Source organism: Typha latifolia, chromosome 15 (assembly GCF_019914945.1).
Source record: "Typha latifolia isolate L0001 chromosome 15, TyphaL0001v2, whole genome shotgun sequence".
Classification (NCBI taxonomy): domain Eukaryota; kingdom Viridiplantae; phylum Streptophyta; class Magnoliopsida; order Poales; family Typhaceae; genus Typha; species Typha latifolia.
Genome location: NC_133100.1, coordinates 4,711,572 through 4,732,030, shown reverse-complemented (window position 1 = coordinate 4,732,030; position 20,459 = coordinate 4,711,572). Strand labels below are relative to the sequence as shown.

At 35.9% G+C, this 20,459-nt stretch overlaps 1 protein-coding gene across 1 annotated transcript; it reads right to left on the bottom strand.

Moving 5' to 3' along the window:
• Positions 1-9,077: 9,077 nt before the first annotated feature.
• LOC140801632 (C2 and GRAM domain-containing protein At5g50170-like) lies at positions 9,078-15,067 on the bottom strand. The gene is made up of 9 exons (XM_073156836.1): positions 14,516-15,067; positions 11,619-12,863; positions 11,269-11,451; positions 10,882-11,165; positions 10,683-10,799; positions 10,298-10,560; positions 10,024-10,195; positions 9,614-9,883; positions 9,078-9,536 (listed from the first exon to the last, which is right to left on the bottom strand). The coding sequence occupies exons 1-9, from the start codon at positions 14,880-14,882 to the stop codon at positions 9,336-9,338; spliced, it is 3,102 nt and encodes a 1,033-aa protein (XP_073012937.1). The 5' UTR covers positions 14,883-15,067; the 3' UTR covers positions 9,078-9,335.
• Between the last annotated feature and the right edge of the window lie 5,392 nt (positions 15,068-20,459).

Here is a 20,459-nt window from a genome sequence, read left to right as displayed (position 1 = left end):
TCGAAAAATTTTCTCATGATCATGGCCATTAGGTTCGGCCATGCGATGATCTCTAGTCGCTGCGTTGACCACCATTGGATGGCAATTGGCACGAGGAGGCTGACCATAGCCGTCGATGGTCACAAGAATGTTGGACTCGTAGCCACGAGCCATAATTTTGTTGTAGCTAAGAGGTCGTCGATGGCACTCTTTAGGCCGTTTGCTATGGCTACTGCTGACCTAGCTCGAGTGTGGGGGTCCCGTGGAAGAGATGAGACGTTGAGATTGTAGCCGGTGGAGGTTGGATCGAGGAAAGCTAGGGTTTTCAACCCTAGCTTCCACCATAGGTGGGGAAGACGACCTTAGCCCTTGCAGCGGTAGTTGTGAGGCTCTATGGTGGTGGAGGGACCTCCACTACGGTTGAAAGAGGGGTCAAGGCCATAGTTGGGCTGGCTCATCCCCTCCCTCAAGGGTTGGGTTTTCTTATCGTGGGAGGGCTTGCTCCGCTGTGGCCAGTGGTACTGGCTAGCCGTGTTAGGCTAGGAAAACCGTTGTCAAGGCCTAGATTGAGTCCGATAATTCTCTCAACAAGTTTATGGACTCTATCAATGCCTTCCTCCACGCCGATGGCTCATCGCCGGTGGCTGATGGTGGTGGTGGCGCCAGTGAGACACTCATAAGAACATAGATGAGTTTCTGGTCCTCAATGGTTACTTCTTCCACGATTATTATCAATACATGACTACTTATATTTATAAGAGTAGAAATCCTAGTGGAATAGATAGAAATGCAGATTATTAGATTTATTTGAACTTCAAAATAATAAGATAAAGCTAACTAATTCACTTGACTTAACTCGACTTAACCTACGTGATCGGGTCATAACATAGTACGTGAAAAAATTAGAACAATGCTTCACAACATTATAATTGATGGCAATATAACACAATTGCATCAACAATGCCACTGTGAGAGAAAGGGAGAGGAGAATGGTGAGAGAGAAGGAGAGTGCAGGAAATCTAGTTGATACTGAGAGAGAAGCGCTTAAGGTTTGGGAGGAGAAATAAAGCATTATTACTAGGATTGCATGGCACGAGAAACTATTAAGAACTTTGAAGGAAAAAAAAATCGCCGGCACCGAGACCAAGAATGCAAACGAACACTTGGAGAATTTTGTGGAGATGGGTAAGGGTTTAAATAGGAAATAAAAAGCTTATAGGTTAAGCATTTTATTGAGTTAAAACACTTTCCCGAAAAGCATTTAATCTTATAGAAACACGCTTTTCGAAAGGTATTTTAATACAATTAAAAGTATTTATAAATCACTTTCTCAGATAGCAAACTACTAGAGTGCCTTTTCTAGAAAATGATTTATAAGTCACTTTTTGGAAAAGTGTTTTTATACAATAAGAAAATAATAGTTTTTCAACATATCAATATATAATATATAACTCCAATGAGAATTGCTATATGAGACAGTGATTTTCCATGTGATGTTGAGCTAATGATAGTTGTATTGGCTTTGGAATTAGTTTGACAAATAGTATACTTCGTTAAAAAAAAATCCTTTAGCTATATTTTGGTGGGTTATTTGCATCGAAAACTTCCTTGATTTTTTATTTGACGAGGCAGAGTCATTTTTTATTTCTCTTGAACTTGAGACTTTTTTTCTTACCTTTTTTTTTTTCAATTTTAGCCTTTCTATCATTTAGTACCTCATTAAATATTAACAAGACACTATAAGAGAGAGAAATGATCTGTACTCATCTTCTTCATTTTCTACTTCATATGCTGCTGCTAATTCTTTTTTTTTCTTCTTCTTCTACTGCCCATTTTTCTATCTCTTAATCCTTTCTTTTTTTTATACAAGTCTCTAATTGCTCTTTAATAATAAAATAAGAAATTAATAGGATATAATTGTGATATAATTATAATTAGTTAAATAACTAAAAACATAACTCGGTATGATTATTATTATTTCTATGTCAATTCCAATAGTATTTATATAAGAGATTATTTTTTCAAAACTACGTAGATTCAGAATTTCATAGTTTAAGTATGAAATTCATAGTTTAAGTATAAATTTCGTAATTAAACTATGAAATTTTAATTCTGCACAATTTTGAAAAATTATAACCATTTGATGCCCAAAAATTATAAAATCAATTGTCTAAAATCCATAACATCGTGATCTAGAACTTTTGTATTCAAAGTTTCTTCAGATTCGAAATCTATTTGCAACTGAACAAATAATTCATAATTTAAGTATGAAATTCTGACTATAATTCACAGTTTTTAAGTAGATATTATAATTTGTTTGCAATTTAGATTAAGTTCTCTCTTTAAAATATTAATTATAGAGTTTTTATTTACTTAAACTATCTCTAATTAGTCTCTTACTGTATTAATTAAAAAACAATTAGAGAGACTTGTATAGAAAGAATATCTCTAATTAGTCATTTTCGTAAATATAATAACAACTTTCATTGATTTTTAACAACTTTCGTTATTTTTTTTACATTGCAGAATTTACATACTTCACCATTACAACTTACATACAAACAAATTAGAAATAGTTTAAATAAATAAAAACTCGTTAATCAATATTTCAAAAATATAACTTAATCTAATATTATAAGTAAATTGCAATATATACTAAAAAAACTGTGAATTATTATCAGAATTTCATACTTAAACTATAATTTCTTCATTCTGCTATTGATGTATTTTGAATCTGAAAAAACTCCTAATAAAAAAGGTCTAGATTATGATGTCATAGATTTTATCCAATTAGTTTTATAATTTTTGGACTTCAGATGATTATCTTGTGAATATTTTTTCAAAACTATATACAACTGAATTTTCATAGTTTAAGTACGAAATTTGTACTTAAAGTATGAATTTCATATTCATAATTGAAGAAGAATAAGAAGAAAAAGAAGAAGAAAAAGAAGAAGAATTAGCAACAACATATGAAGTAGAAGATAAAGAAGATGAAAAAGATGAAGAAGAAGATGAGTACGGGTCATTCCTTTCTCTTATAGTTTCCCGTCAACATTTAATGAGGCACTAAATGACCAAAATGGCAAAGTTGAAAGAAAAGTAGAAAAAAAAGCCTTAAGTATAAGAGAAATAAAAAATGACCCTACCTCGCTAAATCAAAAACTAAGTGGGTTTTCGATGCAAATAACCCTACTTTGGTCGAAGTATTTGTTTAACAAAATAAAAAAAGGTTCTCATTGTCAACCATTAACTTTCTCGCGAGTGATTTACTCTTTGTTTTGTTTTTCATGTGGTGTTCTTGGATTGCAAAATTTCTTACAATGCAGCTTATAAAACCCCACATTACCTTATAATGCATGGTTTTTTTTTTGTGTAATGCGTGGTTATTTTACATATAGTGTAGGGTTATTTTTTTGTAGTGCGAGTTTAAACCCTATATTATTGAATAGACTACTCCTCTGTTCTAGCCCTTTCTTTTTCTCTTGATCCTAGCATTTTTTTTTTTGGTAACTTCTCCCTCTGTCTCTCTTTACCTTAATCGTCTCTACCTCCCGTACAGTTCTCGTCTTTGCTTGCTATCACAATTGTAGGCTAATCATAGTTATCAGTTAGTCTGCATCACTAAGGCAAGCAATTTCTTTCTTTAAATTATCTAATACTTGTATTGTAGCGTTTAATTTCTCATGTTTGCTTTAACATCTTTGCATACCTCTTGGATTTGTCTAAATATATCCTTGGGGTGGCACAACCTAGATAAATATGTTATCAGCTATAAGGGAGGTACATACATCTTTGGATTTTGATAAAAAAACTATGGATTAAGACAAATACCGTATCCACCAATTTCTTTCACATTTTCTTTTTATTGCTGATTTTTCTCTTCTTACTACTAGTATCTTTCCCACTAGTACTATCATCTACTTCTTTCTCAACACTATTTGTAGAAAGGTTTTGCTCTTCCCTAAATTCTAAAAATATTGGCTCCTCTAAACCAAGGTGTTGTGTGAAGATTACATCCTCCAATTTCAAGTTTGATAAGAATTTAGCAATAGAATCCTCGTGGAGTTGTTGAATTCCAAAATCATGTGTAAGAGAAAAAATATTTACAAATTTATTGTGAGGATAAGCATGCATCCACTAATGTGTACTGCATTCCTCCTATCACTGTAGTAGACTTTGCACTGGATGTGTAGGTTTTCTTTTTTTGATGAAAGTCCGTGGACTGATATATTCCTTAAAAGCCAAACGTACAAATCTCACCCTTAGAGGGGTGGGTCTAGATCTTACAAGGATCCCTCTACTCAACTAGGCTAGCTAGTGAGTGGGCAATAGTGTTGTTGCATCTCCTCATGAAGAATATTTTGATATCCCTTAACATCTGTATCCACCATATGCATTCTTTGACAACATTTAGAATCTCCTAGCCAATATCCAAATCATCTACAGTAATAATTGCTTTAACCACTGTTTGGGAGTCACTAAAAAGCAAGCACCGTGAAGTCACTCTCATGTTGTAGATATCTTTCAGACCTTCCAAGAGTGCCATTGCTTCCCCCCATTTTTGCGTATGTACAATGGATCAAGAATATGAATTTGCCCAAGCAAAATGTATTCGGGAATTCGCATATTGCAATACTAATGCCCCTAGTGCAACTTTCTTTTCAAGAGGCATCTACCCAACAGATAAGCTCCCATATTATGGGGTTAACACCTTGTCATCTTCCCTCCCTGGTACTGGGAAAAGTGGTTGGTTGATGTAGCTAGAGCTTTGGTTTGCATGCCTATTTGCTTCTTCCAGAATCTTAGTAGGGCAAGATTTTAATTGCCTAAATACCTAGCTGTTTCTAGCTTTCCAGATGGCCCACATAATTGAGAAAGTCAAAGTTAGCTGCTCAGTAAAGAAGGAGTCACTTATCTCCATGATCTACAGGTCCAACCTCGAGGGGCAGTTGTTAAACTTGAAACCCAAACTCGAGGCAAACCAAACAGCCCTAGCCATATTGCACCCAACCAAAAGGTGCTCTATAGTCTCGTTCTCAGATCTGCAAGTAGTGTAGGTTGTGGACTCTATAGTCTCATTCTCAGATCTGCAAGTAGTGCAGGTTATGGAGATAGTAGAGATCCGTTTATTAGCACTGACAGTATTGAATGTGCATGGTCGTCTTTGAGAGGCAAGCCCAATATTTTTGTTGTCTCCTTCCCTATAAGCCTAGTAGAAAATCTCTCAAAGTTGAATTTGGAATCACTTTTTAATAGAAAATCTCTCAAAGTTGAATTTGGAATCACTTTTTATGCATAAATTATTTGTTGCAGCAGTGGTATGTCTTGGGGAACGTGAATAAGTGCTTGAAGGGAGTAAGTTGAAGTGGGCTAACAAGAGGAGCTCATATAAATTTGAATCCAACTCCAATCTTTTCGAGGTAACAAGGGAGACTATAGTTGGAAGTTTTTTGAAAATCTTCAATTTTTTTTCTTCTTTTTGTGACATTTTTGTATATGAATTTTTAGGTCGATTTCTCTTATGAATGAAAAAAATAGAATATCTGCATAATAAATTAATCAACCAAAGCATTATCCACAAATTAAGAATAAAAAAAACTGATTTAACTAATAATAGACTATGAATTCTTAATAAAAGATTTTATAGTTAGTATCTTCGGATTTTAAAGATACTCCCTATGGATTCCGTAGTACTAACTATGAAATTAATTAGTAAAGAACACAAATAATTATAAGCATAGAAGATTTAGAATTATCCTAAGTACAAAAAATGCTTTCTCATAAATTGTCAACATAATGGAATAATAGAGTACATTACAAAAATACATTAAAAAATTACTCTAACCACAATCATTGTAGATTATTAAGAATTAAAGTTCTAGTTTTAGTTTTTCATGTTCCAATTAAGGGTAATCAGAAGTTTGTATGACATCTCAATTATTAGTCTTTCTTTTTTATGAGAGGAACTTTAATATTTAGATTTCCATGTTGAAGCACAATTAAGGAGCCTGTACAATTTTTGAAAAAGAAGTCATTCATATGCGAAGTCCGACAAGGTTTTCCAAGTCTTCAATCAAGTAGAGTGAGTGCTGTCCGGTTCATAATATTCACCTACAATAGTATGTGTTAATCTACTGCACCAAATTGATTAAAAAAAATAAAGCAATCACTATACATTCTTTTAGTACAACTATAATTCAAAATGCCATCAATTCTAGATTTCCTAATCAAAGAACAAGAAAGCAATTCAGATTAAAAATGCATTACCATGGTTTAAGTGGCTTATGTATCTCTAGTAATCTACGAGACCTACAATTAAAAGTGTATTTCTTTTGGTTCGGTTAGGATTAACGATTGCTTTAGAAAAGCATTGTTGGGGGTACAAGAGTAAAAGAAAATTTGCATATTACACTTTCTTTTAATGAAATTATAGTTAATCCCCTGTTAAGCTCTATGATTTAGTAAATATGTGTAAAAAATATCCTATAGCTACATGAGTTAGTTAAACTTAACTAAACCTTTAGGGTTAAGTTAATTACACTAAAAAAATTATGAAAATACCCTCAACTAAGTAATACTAAGGGCGTTTTAATTATTTTAGAAATAAGAGTATTTTAGGCATTTTAATTATTTTAGAAATAAGAGCATTTTAGGCATTTTAGTTATTTTAAAAATAAAATAAAATAATGTTTTTAATAGGGTTCGATTTGTAAATAATAAAAATATAGGGTGAAAACTGCAATTACATTAAAAAAAATAGGGTGTTACATACAAATTTTCCAAAAGTAAATTGTGTCCATTTGAAAGAACTAAATTTTTTCACCAAGATACATTTCATAGAAAAGGCTATGAAATTACCAATTGAAAGACAAAGAAATGAGATCCAAATTCTATATATCACCGCCAGAAGGGAGAGAACTAATAAGAGTTTTGTTTTTATTCTATAAGTGTTATGAGATCTCATTACATGTAACAACCTAAGGAGATATTCTAAAACTTTGTATAGGGGTAATTCTTGTACCTAAAAAATTAGCTAAAATCGGTGAACCTGTAAAGGAAACTAAAATAGGTATTAGAGCAAAAACATAAATTATATTTATTTATGTTGCAAATCGACCAAAAGTAATCACTTGAAAAAAAGTAATCTATTGATAATTGATATAATTATTTACTAAATAATGAAATTAATTTTGTTCATTATTTTGCTCATATATTTTTTATATAAATTCTAATCGTTATTATTTAGATGCATTGAAAGTTTTTTTCAATCCTCTGTAACTTTATCTCACACAAGTAATATAACTCATTAATAATATGGGCTTGCAGAGTGCCAACCGTTGTAAAAAATTTATATCAGAGCAACTTTATCATGATTAAAATTCATCTTTTAAGAACTCATATATATTGATGTGACGGAATATGTGCATATATAGTTGATCCACATATGTTTTAGCTAGGTTAACTTGTCTTTAGTTTTCAATCAACAAAACCTTTTTATCTTGAATGTATTGTTAATAATGGACCAAACTAATATGCACAAATCTCCTATTATGTTATCAAAAAGTTATGACTTTTTATTTGGTTCAAAACTCTAACGAACCAGATCTAGACCGATCCGGACATAATAAAATTATAAAAATTTAGGTGATAGTAGCGTCACAAGATAGAATTCTAATGGCTTTAGTTTTACAAATATCTAGATAAAAAGTTAAAAATAAAACAGTGGAAATAGGTCAGAACGATAAATATTCAACGGGAGGGTGGTGGACAGCCAAGGGTGATGGTGGACCGTAAGGTAAGGTGGTTGATGGAAGAAGATGGCTAGGGTTTGAAAGATCAAGATATTTCTACGGCTATAATCTATTCCTAGAATAAAGCTATGATCAATTCCTAGAAAGATAAGATAATTTAACAACTACGATAAAAGATAAAGAAGAAAATAATAACTTGGCTAAACTCAGATTTCTTCCATTCAATCCTTATTATCTACCCCTATTTATAGGAGTAAAAATCTTTAGCGGATCGGATCCACATGCGGATTATCCAATTTATTTGAAATTCAAATAATAAGACTAACTAAATAACTTGACTAAATTAGCCTTCTTTATCTTTGTTGGATTAATATTTCATTTCGTCGCACATAGATTCTGAATCTAGAGAAGTCGTGAATACCAAATTTGTAGATCTGAAGGTTGGTGATCTATCCAGCTACTTTGATATTATTCTAACGACTGTAAAATATTCGACGAATATTTTTTCTAAAACTACTTAGAGTTGGATTTAGCTAATTAAATAAAATTATAACATACTAAGGCTCTGACTAAACCAAATAAGTAAATAAGATAACTAGACTCAATCCATTAAGCTCAATATCCTCATGAGGTGATCCTATCTGACGTAGATCGCATCATAAACTTTCACCGGATTGCATTAATAGTAACAAATGTATTCTAGGAATTAAGACGTCATCTTTTGCTAATATTATGTAATACGTCGTTGATCAGTGAAGTACATTGATCCATCTTGTGCATAACTAGGTTAAGTTATATATCCACGGATTTTGTTCGTAATAAAGCTTTTTTTCTCGAGTGGATTACCAATCAGACCGAATAGTATGCACAAACCTCCTATTGACAAGGTACTGTTCGAATAAGATTAAGGATGTAAAATTGTCATAAAATGCTGATTGTGGCCTTCTATCTACTAATGGCTTGCATGTTTGAACAGACCGTTGAGATGATGTTCTAAAAAAAAGAAGGAAATTTATAAAGTAAATATAGTTTACATTCTATATTTTTACTATTTATAAATTAAACCCTATAATTTAATAAATATATATAAAAAATACTCTAAATTAGATTTAAACTTAATACCGTAAGAATACTCCGTTAAGTAAAAATATTTTATTTTTAAAATAACTAAATTGCCCTTATTTTTAAATTATCCTTAATATAATTTGTTTGAAGATATTTTCGTAATTTTTTTAATATAGTTAGCCTAATTCAAAATTTTAATTAAATTTAACTAACTAATCTAACAACAGAGTATTTTCTGCACATATTCGTTAAATCATAAAGCTCGATTTGCAAATAATAAAAATATAAGGAGTAAACTACAATTAAAAGATGGTATTATATACAAATTTTCCCAAAAAAATAAAATTAAAATAATGTAAAAGTAAAGCAATTAATCACTATGAAATTAAGGGTTTCTAGATTCCGAACTTCTCTGGCTTAACAAAATAACTTAAAAACTGAGAAAATAAATGAAAGATAATTGGAACTTGAGAATGACATAAGCAACTGAAAGGAAAAAAATAAAACTTAAGGCACCATAAATCGTAACAAAAGTTGCTAATGTGACTCTAAAGATAGTATTTCCCTCTCCGCCAGTTCAAAGATCTCCTTTGATCTGTGAGTGAGTTTGTCACATATGTTTCTGGTGATCCTCTTCTGGAATTTGGAGCTTTTCAGCCATTCAATGCCAACAAATGCATCACATCTTGTAGTCGTGGCATCCGACGAGAGGGTTTGGATATCATATCTCATGTGTACCTGCCGCAAAGAAAACATTAGAGCCTAGATGTAACAAATATAGAACAGGAAGTGAAGGTGAACATCAAAAATAATACCCGGAAGTAGTCACCAAATGGAACATTGTGAAGAGTCATAACATCATCTATCATCCATCCATTATCATCCAGAGTAGATTTCAGTTGAGTGCTAACCACTTCGCTGCCAAAAATAGACATGTAACGATTGAACTTATACCGAACATGCCTTTCATGGACATTGGCATCGACAGATTCCCAGGGGGTAACTGAGTAATCAAGACAACCAACTTTAGTCATTATTTTCATCTCTAGATGACCCCCTTCAAATAACTCCATCAGTAAATTTATCTGCAATACATCAACGAGAAGGAAAAGATAACACACATAAATACGAATAATCTTCGGAGAACTTTCCCAAGAATAAAAATAAGAAGCTCTCATAGCCAGATACATATCCAAAAATTGAAAGACAATATTGGAAATCTCACTTTGATAGGAAGTTCTAAGATGTATGCTTTTGAAAGAACAGTGTCTTCCATATTCAAGATGGACTCCGTGTCCTCAATTTGAACATGCTTTCCATCTTCTTGCTGATCTTCTTCCAGCTTAGCTCTTTGTTCAAGTGGCATGGTTTTTGTTCTCCACAGCGCCATAATCGTCCTTAAAAAATTAAATAAAATCATTTCTCTTGGAAGTGTGCAATGATTACAATTTAGAATCTCCCAGAACCTAAAGATAATTTGCACATTTACTCCATAATACCTGCTAGCTGAGTTGAATGACACAAAAGACTGAAACTGAAATTTCAACCTTCCTTCCTCATCTTGAGACTTAGCACCATGTTTGGCATCAAGTCCTCGACTGCTCTTCAAGATTATCTGCAGAGCTGGGCTTCCAACCGTTGCCAAGGATGGAGGGATCACTTGAATGTCATCAACATCTTCCCAGAGAAAAAAGAAGTTTGTTTTATGGCCAAATAGATTAGCATAAAATCCAATAATTCTTGCTGAGAGAAAAAGTCTGCCCTGCAATGAAAAGATTTTGTTAATCATTCGAGAGCTATTCCTCAAGTCTATTATAGTCATTCATTCCAACTGAAAAGTCTAACTGTATTCATAAACTTGCAAGATAAAGTTGAAATAAGAACCTGCAGTGGCAACTTCCTCTTTAAGGAACATGAGTAATCACTTACGAGAAATTCTTCTGGTGGTAACCCAAAAAGCTTTTGAAACGTTGAATTCTTATGAGGTGACCGAATAGTCAACTAGCAAGCAAAAGGATAAAAAATCATGAACAGCTCTTTGTATCAGAAATAAGTAAAATAGTAAATAACTAGACTAAAATACCTTCTTGCCTACTTCTTTCTCCATCTTTGATAAATAGTCTCTAATAGTTTCAGATCCTTTAGTATTATCCAAGAAAATTCTTAGATGTAGCTGACTATTAGATTCTTGAGCCATTTTTCCCTCAAGAGGAACCCACCTGTCAGCTAGCTCTGAAGATGTATGTTTTAGAAAATTAATCTCTGCATGTCCAAGAGAGACTGCAAGGTCAAATGGACCATCAAAGTTGAAAACTTCAACATCCAATACGGAAGGTGGTTCCTGCATTGCGTCAAACTCCATTATCTCTGCAGATTTTCAGCAAATCATTATGATATTTAAACCACAAAAGCAATTAGAGGTCTAGTGTAAATTAAGATAATAAAGTGAATCTACAACTTAAAAACTGACCATTCCATTGCGGATCTAGTGTCTGCAGCTGTACGGAACTTGTTTTAGTTATACCATTACAGCTAAATACCACGTAAGGATCTGCAGATCCAGATGAAACAACTGATGGTAAGTTAGTCCCTTCAACCAAAGCTACAGTCAGCAGCCAACCATCACCCTGTGCTTTGATTCCATGATCACTACCTAAGAAAGGAAAGAATGAATCAACTAATCCAAGATAGCTATCCATGTGTAAAGCAGTTAGTAGAAACTTGAGACAGCCAACATGCATGTTGGACAACTATAATGCACATCAGTTACTAGGACTCCAGAATGGTAAAACACTAGTTCTGGGAAGAAATAAACTGTACCTCTTTGCAGTCTTGCCAGTACAAAATGAGAAACCATACTTAATACATGCTCCACTTGGAGAAACAATATTCCCGAGATAATCAGCTCACCAAAGCTATCAGGCAAATCTAAACCATTAAACTCTAGGCCCTGCTTCATACCAGGCCGTGAAAAAAAAATGTGCAGAAGAACATATAATCCCATTATAGCAGTAGAAACTACTGTAAAATTACAGAAGTACTTGATAGCCAATCCCCAATCTGTCTGGTGCTCCTGCTGCAAGGGTGCCAGCAGCTGCTCCTTATCCAACAGAAGCTCTGATGAGCTTGCGGATTTAACATACTGACATATCGAGTCTGCAAAACTATCAAAATTTTCTTTCAGCCCTTTCTGAACACCTCCCTCAATCATGCTTTTCATTACAGTTCTCTGGTGGAAATCAACATTCCAGGATATAACAAGTTGAGAGCATTCCTCGTCTGAAAGTAATTCTGGACCTGGCATAATCTTATAGAGCAAAACAACCTCAAAACAATAACCAAAGGGTACCTCTGGCATGCTTACACGGATCAAAACTGCAAAATTTTTCCCATCAGCTTTAAGGTACGTCTGTTCCTCGGTAGCTTTTACAGATTTTACTAATTTGCTTGGAGCTTTTGTATAACTAACAATCCTAGTCAAACATTGTGAGTTCTTTCTCTTCCATTCCCATGGTTTTTCTTGATAATCTGTGGTTCCCTGCAGTGTGGCATGATCTCTTGCAAACTGCGAGTTAGGATGAAAAAGAAAAGAGTTCAGATCCTTTGGCTCAATAATATATGTTTTTTCAAGAAGAACACCTCCTTGAAGATTATCAGGCATGTTGTTGTCATCCCTCAGCTGCAAGGTTTCCATAGCATCCTCGAAGGTGAAAGATGACAAATTTGCATTTATGTTGTCTTTGTCTATTTTGACACTATCAGACACCTCTAGCAAGTCACGATTCCTGGAAACAGATGATCTATTTTCTTCATTTATCTCCCGAAATCCTGTCTCCACATCACTAGAATTTAGAGATTCTGATTGGCTGACAGCAGACATTGACTCGTTCATGCATGTCTCGGTGACATAATTTGCTCCCTTAGCAATATCCATAGATTCGGTAGCTGCTCTTTCCTCTTGTCCAAGATTGCTTCTATCACATAAGCTTGGACAAGGGAAAGAAGAATGAATAACAGAAACATCACTGCTTCTTCCATACAAAGACATTGTAAGAAGAATTTTCCCTATATTTTTAGAAATTAGATTAATGTCATTAAAACATGTAAGATATACTTTCAAATGTATTAAAAATAAACTATTGGTATATCTCCTGGAAAGTGCCTTCAAATCTCAAACTCAATAAAAATGAACTCCAGGTAAAAGGTTTAAAGATATGCTTATATTGCTGCGTATTAATACAAGGAATTGCATGCCTACCCTATAAGGATTCATACACATTGTCATTCTTCCAAAATCTGTACTACAACAATTGTCGAACCACCTAATGCAATCTTAATCTTCTTCAAGAAAATTCTAAACTTGACTTAAGGGAAAATAAAGGTGTACCACTGCACACCCTTAAGCTCAAACCTAGAATATAATTCTCATTACACCCTAGACTAAAACAGATGCTCATATTATGGTTATGTTTAAACTCTTGATTTTCTTACATTAAAATCAATTTCTCAGGTGCACAAGAATAAATACAGAACAAACTCCAACAGTCGAGGTATGCCATTGCTGCATCCTTCACATAGGTTGCCTCCTACCTTCTGTAATTTAAGTCACAAATATTAATTGCCTAGCTACTGTTTGTACATTATATTCTCAGATTCTATAATTTTCCAATGGCATATGATATCAAAGGTAAAACTTTCTCCTGCCCCATGGATAGTGTTACATGGTTCATGGCCCAGTTCTTCTTTAAGGGTAAACTGGTAAAGTGATGGTGGCGATTGCCAAGGATGAGAATTTATACTCAAAAGTATGGAAACAAGGTAAGACCTTGAGTTTAATAGATATAATGCCAGATCTACAACTTGTAGCTCCTGCAGTTTACCAGCCTCCAATCTTAATAAAATCCAATCAGTGGGTTAATTGTCATTGACCCATATAAGGAATATTCTAATTCATCCAAGACATAAACAAGCTGAATTGGATAAATGGTAAATAGAATGTTACATGCAGAAAGGGCCAGGAAGAGTCGAACCAAATCAGTACACTGTATGATATAAATATGGCTGGACTGGCTAACTGATGAACTTTGCATGACCCATAAGCATCAGTATGCTAATTGGTTAACCTTAAATTTATTATTTGGTTATTTGTACATTAAACATTATCTATATATAGAAGGATAGACGGTAAATTGGCAACTTACATGGTCAAATTATACCATCTCAGTGCTCAACAATTTTATCGCTGAATGAGACTAATTATTCTAGTTAATTATATTTAGAATTATCTTTGGATGATGACAAATATATTAGTCATATGCGTGTTTTTGTCATACAGATGTAGTCTCAAGTAAATGTCACCGTATCCTTATATAACAGAAATAAATAGTATTCAATGGATAACGATAACCTCTTCCATAATTATTTATTACCAGTATATCTCATTAGAAAGTATTTTTTTAATAAGACCGGTAGATATGTACAATCTCAAATATACCAATGATAGTATTGCCATTCAAGTTAAAATCAGTGAATTGGCATCTATGTTAACTATTCACATCATGGAGCTCATTGTGCGCACACACACACATAATGCTTTTGAACAATTATACAAACACCTTATATGTATTCAACTACCTACCTACTGAGCAAATGCAGGAGATCACGCATTAGAAAGCAAAGATTACAGAAACTTATAACTGAAAAATAAGAGCACGCACCGCATTCTCTGGTCTTAAATTTTGATGCATGGTGGTGTTTGGGCTGCAACGAGAACCAAGTGGGCGGAAGCGACCGCTTCCCCTGATCTAAGAGATTCGCGATCGGGAGACGAACGCGACCGAGGAGCTCCCTCCCCGCGGCATCGAAATGGCGGAAGACGCCAACGTCGAGGTCGAGCTCGACGGCCTCGGCCTCGTCGTCGGCGATCCGGAAGACGAACTCCTCGTTCCAGACGGGGTCGGCGGTTGGCCCGACCGCCCTCGTCCTGGATTTGTGCTTGCCCACCTTGAGCTTCACGTAGGCGGCGGCGGAGGACTTGGAAGGGGAGAGACCTCGGGCTTCGAGAACGTAGACGTAGAGCCTCATGGGAGGAGAGGTGGGTGGCTGGAGAGGATCTGAGATTGGAACGGGGAGGGGGAGGGAAGGTGAGAGAAGAAAGAGGGTGGGAAGCCATGCGGGATGAAACGTGGAGTTTTAGAGGGATGACACGATGTGGAGTGAGGTGCGTAAAGAAATTGAAATTGAAGATAGAGGGCGGTTGGGTTTGTCAATTGCGTGATACAACCCTAGTTTCAGAAATATGCGCGGTTTCGATAGCCGATAGGCTGCTATTATTATATCTATATTTCTTTTTTCTTTTTTCTTTTTTCTTTTTTGGAATAATTACACTGGACCCACCAGCTATTATCTGTTTTCACACAGAAATCATCGTCTGCTTTTTTTACTACACATTAACCACTCGTAGAACCTCTGAAATATTGCTTACATTAGTTATCCATTAAATTTTTTGGTTTGAAAAAATCATGCAACTTACCACGTAATCAAGTTTAGACCCTCTAATGTCCGTTTTATACTCCTTATTTTAGAACAAAGGAAAGGGAGAATAGTTAAAAGTAAGACGATATTTTGATATTTTACTTAACATTGTTGTTTATTGATTTTAGAGGACATGTAGCTTCAGGCTCGGGTAGTCAAATGCTTGGCCAACGACATTTGAAATATAGAACATGAGAGCAGCATTTATTGAAGCATTCGAAAGACCAGTCAACAGCATTTGGACGCCCCAATTTCATAGCAGTCTTGGTCGAGATGATCGAATGCCCACCAACGATGTTCGAATACTAGATGCCAATTCAGTTTGAGTCATTAGGGTTAGCCTCCAATAAATATGTGAATGATAATTATTTTCATATTAGCCAATGGTTGGATCGATCCCAGTTATCTTTGTAAGTTCCGTTCTGAGTTTTGTTCAGATTAACAAATCATATAGAAAATCATCTTCACCAAAGACGATTGTAGCATTACAATTAATTATATTTGCTCTACTTATGTTTAGCTAATATTTATATTAGTGAGTATATTATATCTTTAAACTAATTAAATATTTATTTAAATTTAATGTAAATAAAATAATAACTAAAAAGAAAAATGAGAGTAACTCTCTCCATTATAATGTTGGGCCAAGCCAAGCAATGTAGATAGCAATAGAGAGAGCGATAGGAGAATGAAGAGAGAAAGAAAGAAAAGAGAGAAGGAGAAGGAGAAGGAGAAGGAGAAGGAGAAGGGAAGGAGGGAGAATGGGAAAGGAAGGGAAAAAGAGAGAAAGAGAAGGGAAGGAGGGAGAAGAAAGAAGGGTATCGACCGCCGTTAGTCAGCTAGTGGTCGGCCTCTCGCCGACGGCTCGACTTTAGTGAGCCCAAGCCCAATTGAAAAGGAGAGAGAGAGATTGAAAGAGAGGAATTTAGAGAGAGAGAGAGAGAGAGGGAGATGCGGTGAGAAGGATGGTTGTGGCAACTACGGGGCCCGCTATGGCTAGCAGGTCGGGCTTGTAATGCATGGTGCCCCCATGCAACACCAAGGTGCATGGGTATGTATAATGCTCCTGCCCAGCACGGGCATATACTCATCCACGCGCCCACACAACACACGCGACGCATGCGACACGATGGGCGGGGCTGTCACGCACAGATATACCTATGCTCACATAATTCATTGGAAGATAAATTATGGCATCATCCAAATAAATATATCAATATGTAAATATCTGAATTGACAAAAATCATCCTAGACTACTACATAATTTAGCAGGACCGGTACATGCCACAATAAACCATCAGAATACAACTAGAACTATTAATACACAAGTACAATACAATCCAACATGTATTATACAATTCATTATCTAATACAATAAAGTACAAATATTCAATAATAATATAACTCAATACCTAGATAAACTATCTTCTGTACTATCTCACGTCTGATTCTAAAATATCTCATTAGAATGTCTAAAGTCGCATTCAGGTATCACATATCTTATGGGGGGTAGAAAAGAAATAAAAAGAGTCATGAGCTAAAGGCTCAATGAATAGACTTTACCTTGAATCACTGATGACAAATAGAGAGTAAATCATATACTAGAATATATTCTTAATAATATATAAATGTATGAAACATATCATGTCATAACTAATTAAGTATATAATTCTCGACAATGTATAAATAAATCTTCATATCATACTATCATCATAACTCTCTCAAATATGACACATATGATACATGTTGACCATGACCATACTATGATATCAAATGCAACTATATATAATGTATAATAACCACTCGATAATTAGGTATATCAGATGATAATAAAGTCATATGCAATTCTTAGCATCACAATCATCATCATTATATCAGTATAACATCAGCATACTAAACCACTATACACAGTCAACACCTAATACCCGATCTCATTATCCTAGCATGTAGGCTCAAAGCATACCCTTCCATACGCTAAGGATATCTCATTCATAATCATATCCTGTCATACACTAAGGGTATATTAGTCATAATCATACCCTACCATATGCTAAAGGTATATTAATCTCCATCTAGATCGGGTACCCCACTGGTTAATAGAAATCACATGAGGGTAACTTGCCATATGCATGCCCTGGCAAACGATAGGTGTTTGATTGTCTATGCGCACCAGACTCAACTGATCTCGAACATAGACAATGAGATATCGCATATCAATGACCACAATCACCACATTAGACACTCCTAACCTTGGCGCCTACTTAGGTACCCTCATACTTTTTATATCGAGATCCCAAAGAAGATGGGTGATTTGACAAACGAGTGAAATTAGAAGCGAGGAGAAATCTTGCCAACGGTAGAGGTGGAATGATGGTGAAGAGGGAGGAGGGAGGAGTCTAGAGAGAAGATAGAAGGCAAGAAATCAAGAATCTAATTCCTTTGAAGTTGGTTGCCATCCACATATTTATAGAGGCTAGCCAACAAGTCCTAAAACAATATGAAATCCTAATTCTAGAGATTCCCATCGATCGCGTTCGAACGCACTCAAAAAGCCCCTTCTCTGGATTTGCGAACGCGACACAGGCGTTCACAAGTCGTTCGAACGCGGGCGTTCACAAACGCGTTCACAAGGCGTTCACAAACACGAACATTCACAATACGTTCACAAGCGTTCAAAGGCGTTCACAAGCGTTCACAAGGTGTTCACAAGGGTTCACAAGCATTTGAACGTGACTCCACCTGCGTTCGAACGCGACCTACAGGAATTCTATTTTAATAAAAATAAACACCTAATGCAATAAGAAAAGATCCTAACTAAGTGTATCACAAGGTTTCTCCTAACTTCTAATCTCCCTCGACTATCGAGCCACCCCTCTTATTTGGGATCTCGACCACTTTGTTCCCTTCGTCTACATTCTTTAACCACATCCACAATCCACATTCATCTTCATACTCATGCATAACCCTAACATCCACTCCACCCATCACCACCACCATCACCCACATTATTCCATATTTTCATCCTTGCTACACTTTGAATCAGTGAAGGACATAAATACGAAATTGTAGATCAGAGAGTTACGGATCTAACCCAATTGGTTTTGTAAATTTTTGACTACTGGAGAATATTTGACGAATATTTTTCCACGGTTGCGCAGACTGTTTCCTACAATAAATTCAGATTTTAAGGAATTGTTCCATAACTTATCATTTGGTATCATAGCAGGCGAACCTCAGACCTTCATTAATGGTTGAAACAAGAAAGATGACATCAATAAGGAGACCTATGGAGAGCACACCGACAAGGGAAGACTCAATCCACGATGACTTTAACCGTGAGGCTGATTCCTTTGGAGCAACAATGGTAGGACCGAGTCAACCAACGTCTATGGGTGCAAATATGGATAAACTTAAGGGCATGTTCTAAATATTGTTGCATAGAGTTGACACAATGCAAAAGGATCACAATGAATTCAAGGAATATGTTGTGAACCAATTGGGTTCGTCATCTCCTCGATGACGATCGGAGTTTTAAGAAGGACCAACGGTGAGACCTCATCGAACTAATACCCCACAGGTCTAGGGGCGTCATATGAGTGTCAATGATCCCCTCTTACCTATGCCTACGCATCATCCCCCTCCTCCATTACAAAATCCAAGACCGGCGGTGGTGGAACCTAAGAGGTGTGCGGCACTGGTGTGCTTCGTCGATAAGGAGGATTGGCATTTTGAGGATGAGGTTGATCCCTATGGAGATTGAGATGGACGTGCTTGAGGATTTAGAGAAGGTGATCAACATGCACAAATGTTTAGACTTGAACCAAGGATTTTTCGCGAACCCGACAACGCTATTCGGTGGAGAACCGCACGCTTGGACTTTCCAAAATTCCAAGGCAGTGATCCAACGGATTGGGTGTTTCAAGTTGAACAATATTTTGATTGTCAAGGTACAACTGAAGATGCAAAGGTCCATATGGCAAGCTTTCACCTCCAAGGAATGACTTTGCATTGGTATAGATCGATTATTCATGGTAATGGATTTACCGGATGGGCTAATTTTTGTAGGAGGCCTTTGAGAAGGCCGTGAGGATGGAACCGAGATGGGCGGTTTGCACCTAGCATGCCGGCTAAAAATTCTGCGGTTTCAAAAATAGCGGTAGCGAGTACTAGACCACGACCACCTTTAAGACCTTCCAATGTTAGAGGAGGCACAAGACCCCCTGTTCGAACTCTCACACCTGCCCAGGTGGAGGAACGAAGAGCGAATGACTTTTGCTTTCGATGTGATGAGCGTTTCACCCCCGGTCATCGGTGTTCTAAATCGATCAGGAGTGTGATGCTTGTAGATGGTCTTATGGAGGACGATGTGGTTGTTGATGATGGAGAGTGTCCAAAGGAGGTCCATGAGGAGGTCGTTGAGGAGGACGTGGAGGAAGATATCCAAGCTGAAATATCGATGCATGCATATTTAGGTACTTTCGTGCCGAGGACGTTATGGGTAGACAGACTCGTTATAAAGCATTATGTGCACATCCCCATTGATTTGGGGAGTACACACAACTTTCTAGACGAGGGATTAGTGAGGAGATTTGGTTTGGATGCCGAACCGACTACGAGATTTGACGTTGCTATTGGAGACGGCACAAAGCTTAAGACAGAGAGCTTGTGTCACCGGGTCAGTATACGGGTACAAGGACACGACATCATTATGGATCCGTTGGCACTGCGAGGAGCGAACATTGTCCTTGGTGCTCAGTGGTTACAGAGTTTAGGATTCGTCACATTTGATTTCCGGAGCATGTGGATGAAATTTAAACAAGGAAACAAAGATATGCGACTTGATGACGTTCGGTCTTCGCCGATTCCTACAATGCAGCCTATGATGGGGCTACCTTGTGCGTATGATTGGGCCTATCTTCTTTAGTTAGGACCAGCATGAGATGAGCCTCAAACGAGTTCAGGCACTACCATTGAATTGTCTAATTTATTAGATAACTTTTCTGGACTATTTGAGGAGCCATAAGAGTTGCCATTGAGGAGAGCGACGGACTATCACATAGAGATTGTACCCGGGGCTGCACCAACAAATGTGAGGCCATATCGGTATCCACATGTTCCACCGAGGAG

Bases quoted from the DNA above. Each gene is read 5' to 3' on its own strand.
- LOC140801632 (XM_073156836.1), bottom strand. From the start codon at position 14,882: ATGAGGCTCTACGTCTACGTTCTCGAAGCCCGAGGTCTCTCCCCTTCC. The intron at 12,864-14,515 runs GTGCGTGCTCTT...CTAAAAATATAG, and splicing joins ATTTAAGACCAGAGAATGCG to GGAAAATTCTTCTTACAATG. The intron at 10,196-10,297 runs GTATTATGGAGT...TAATTTTTTAAG, and splicing joins TCATTCAACTCAGCTAGCAG to GACGATTATGGCGCTGTGGA.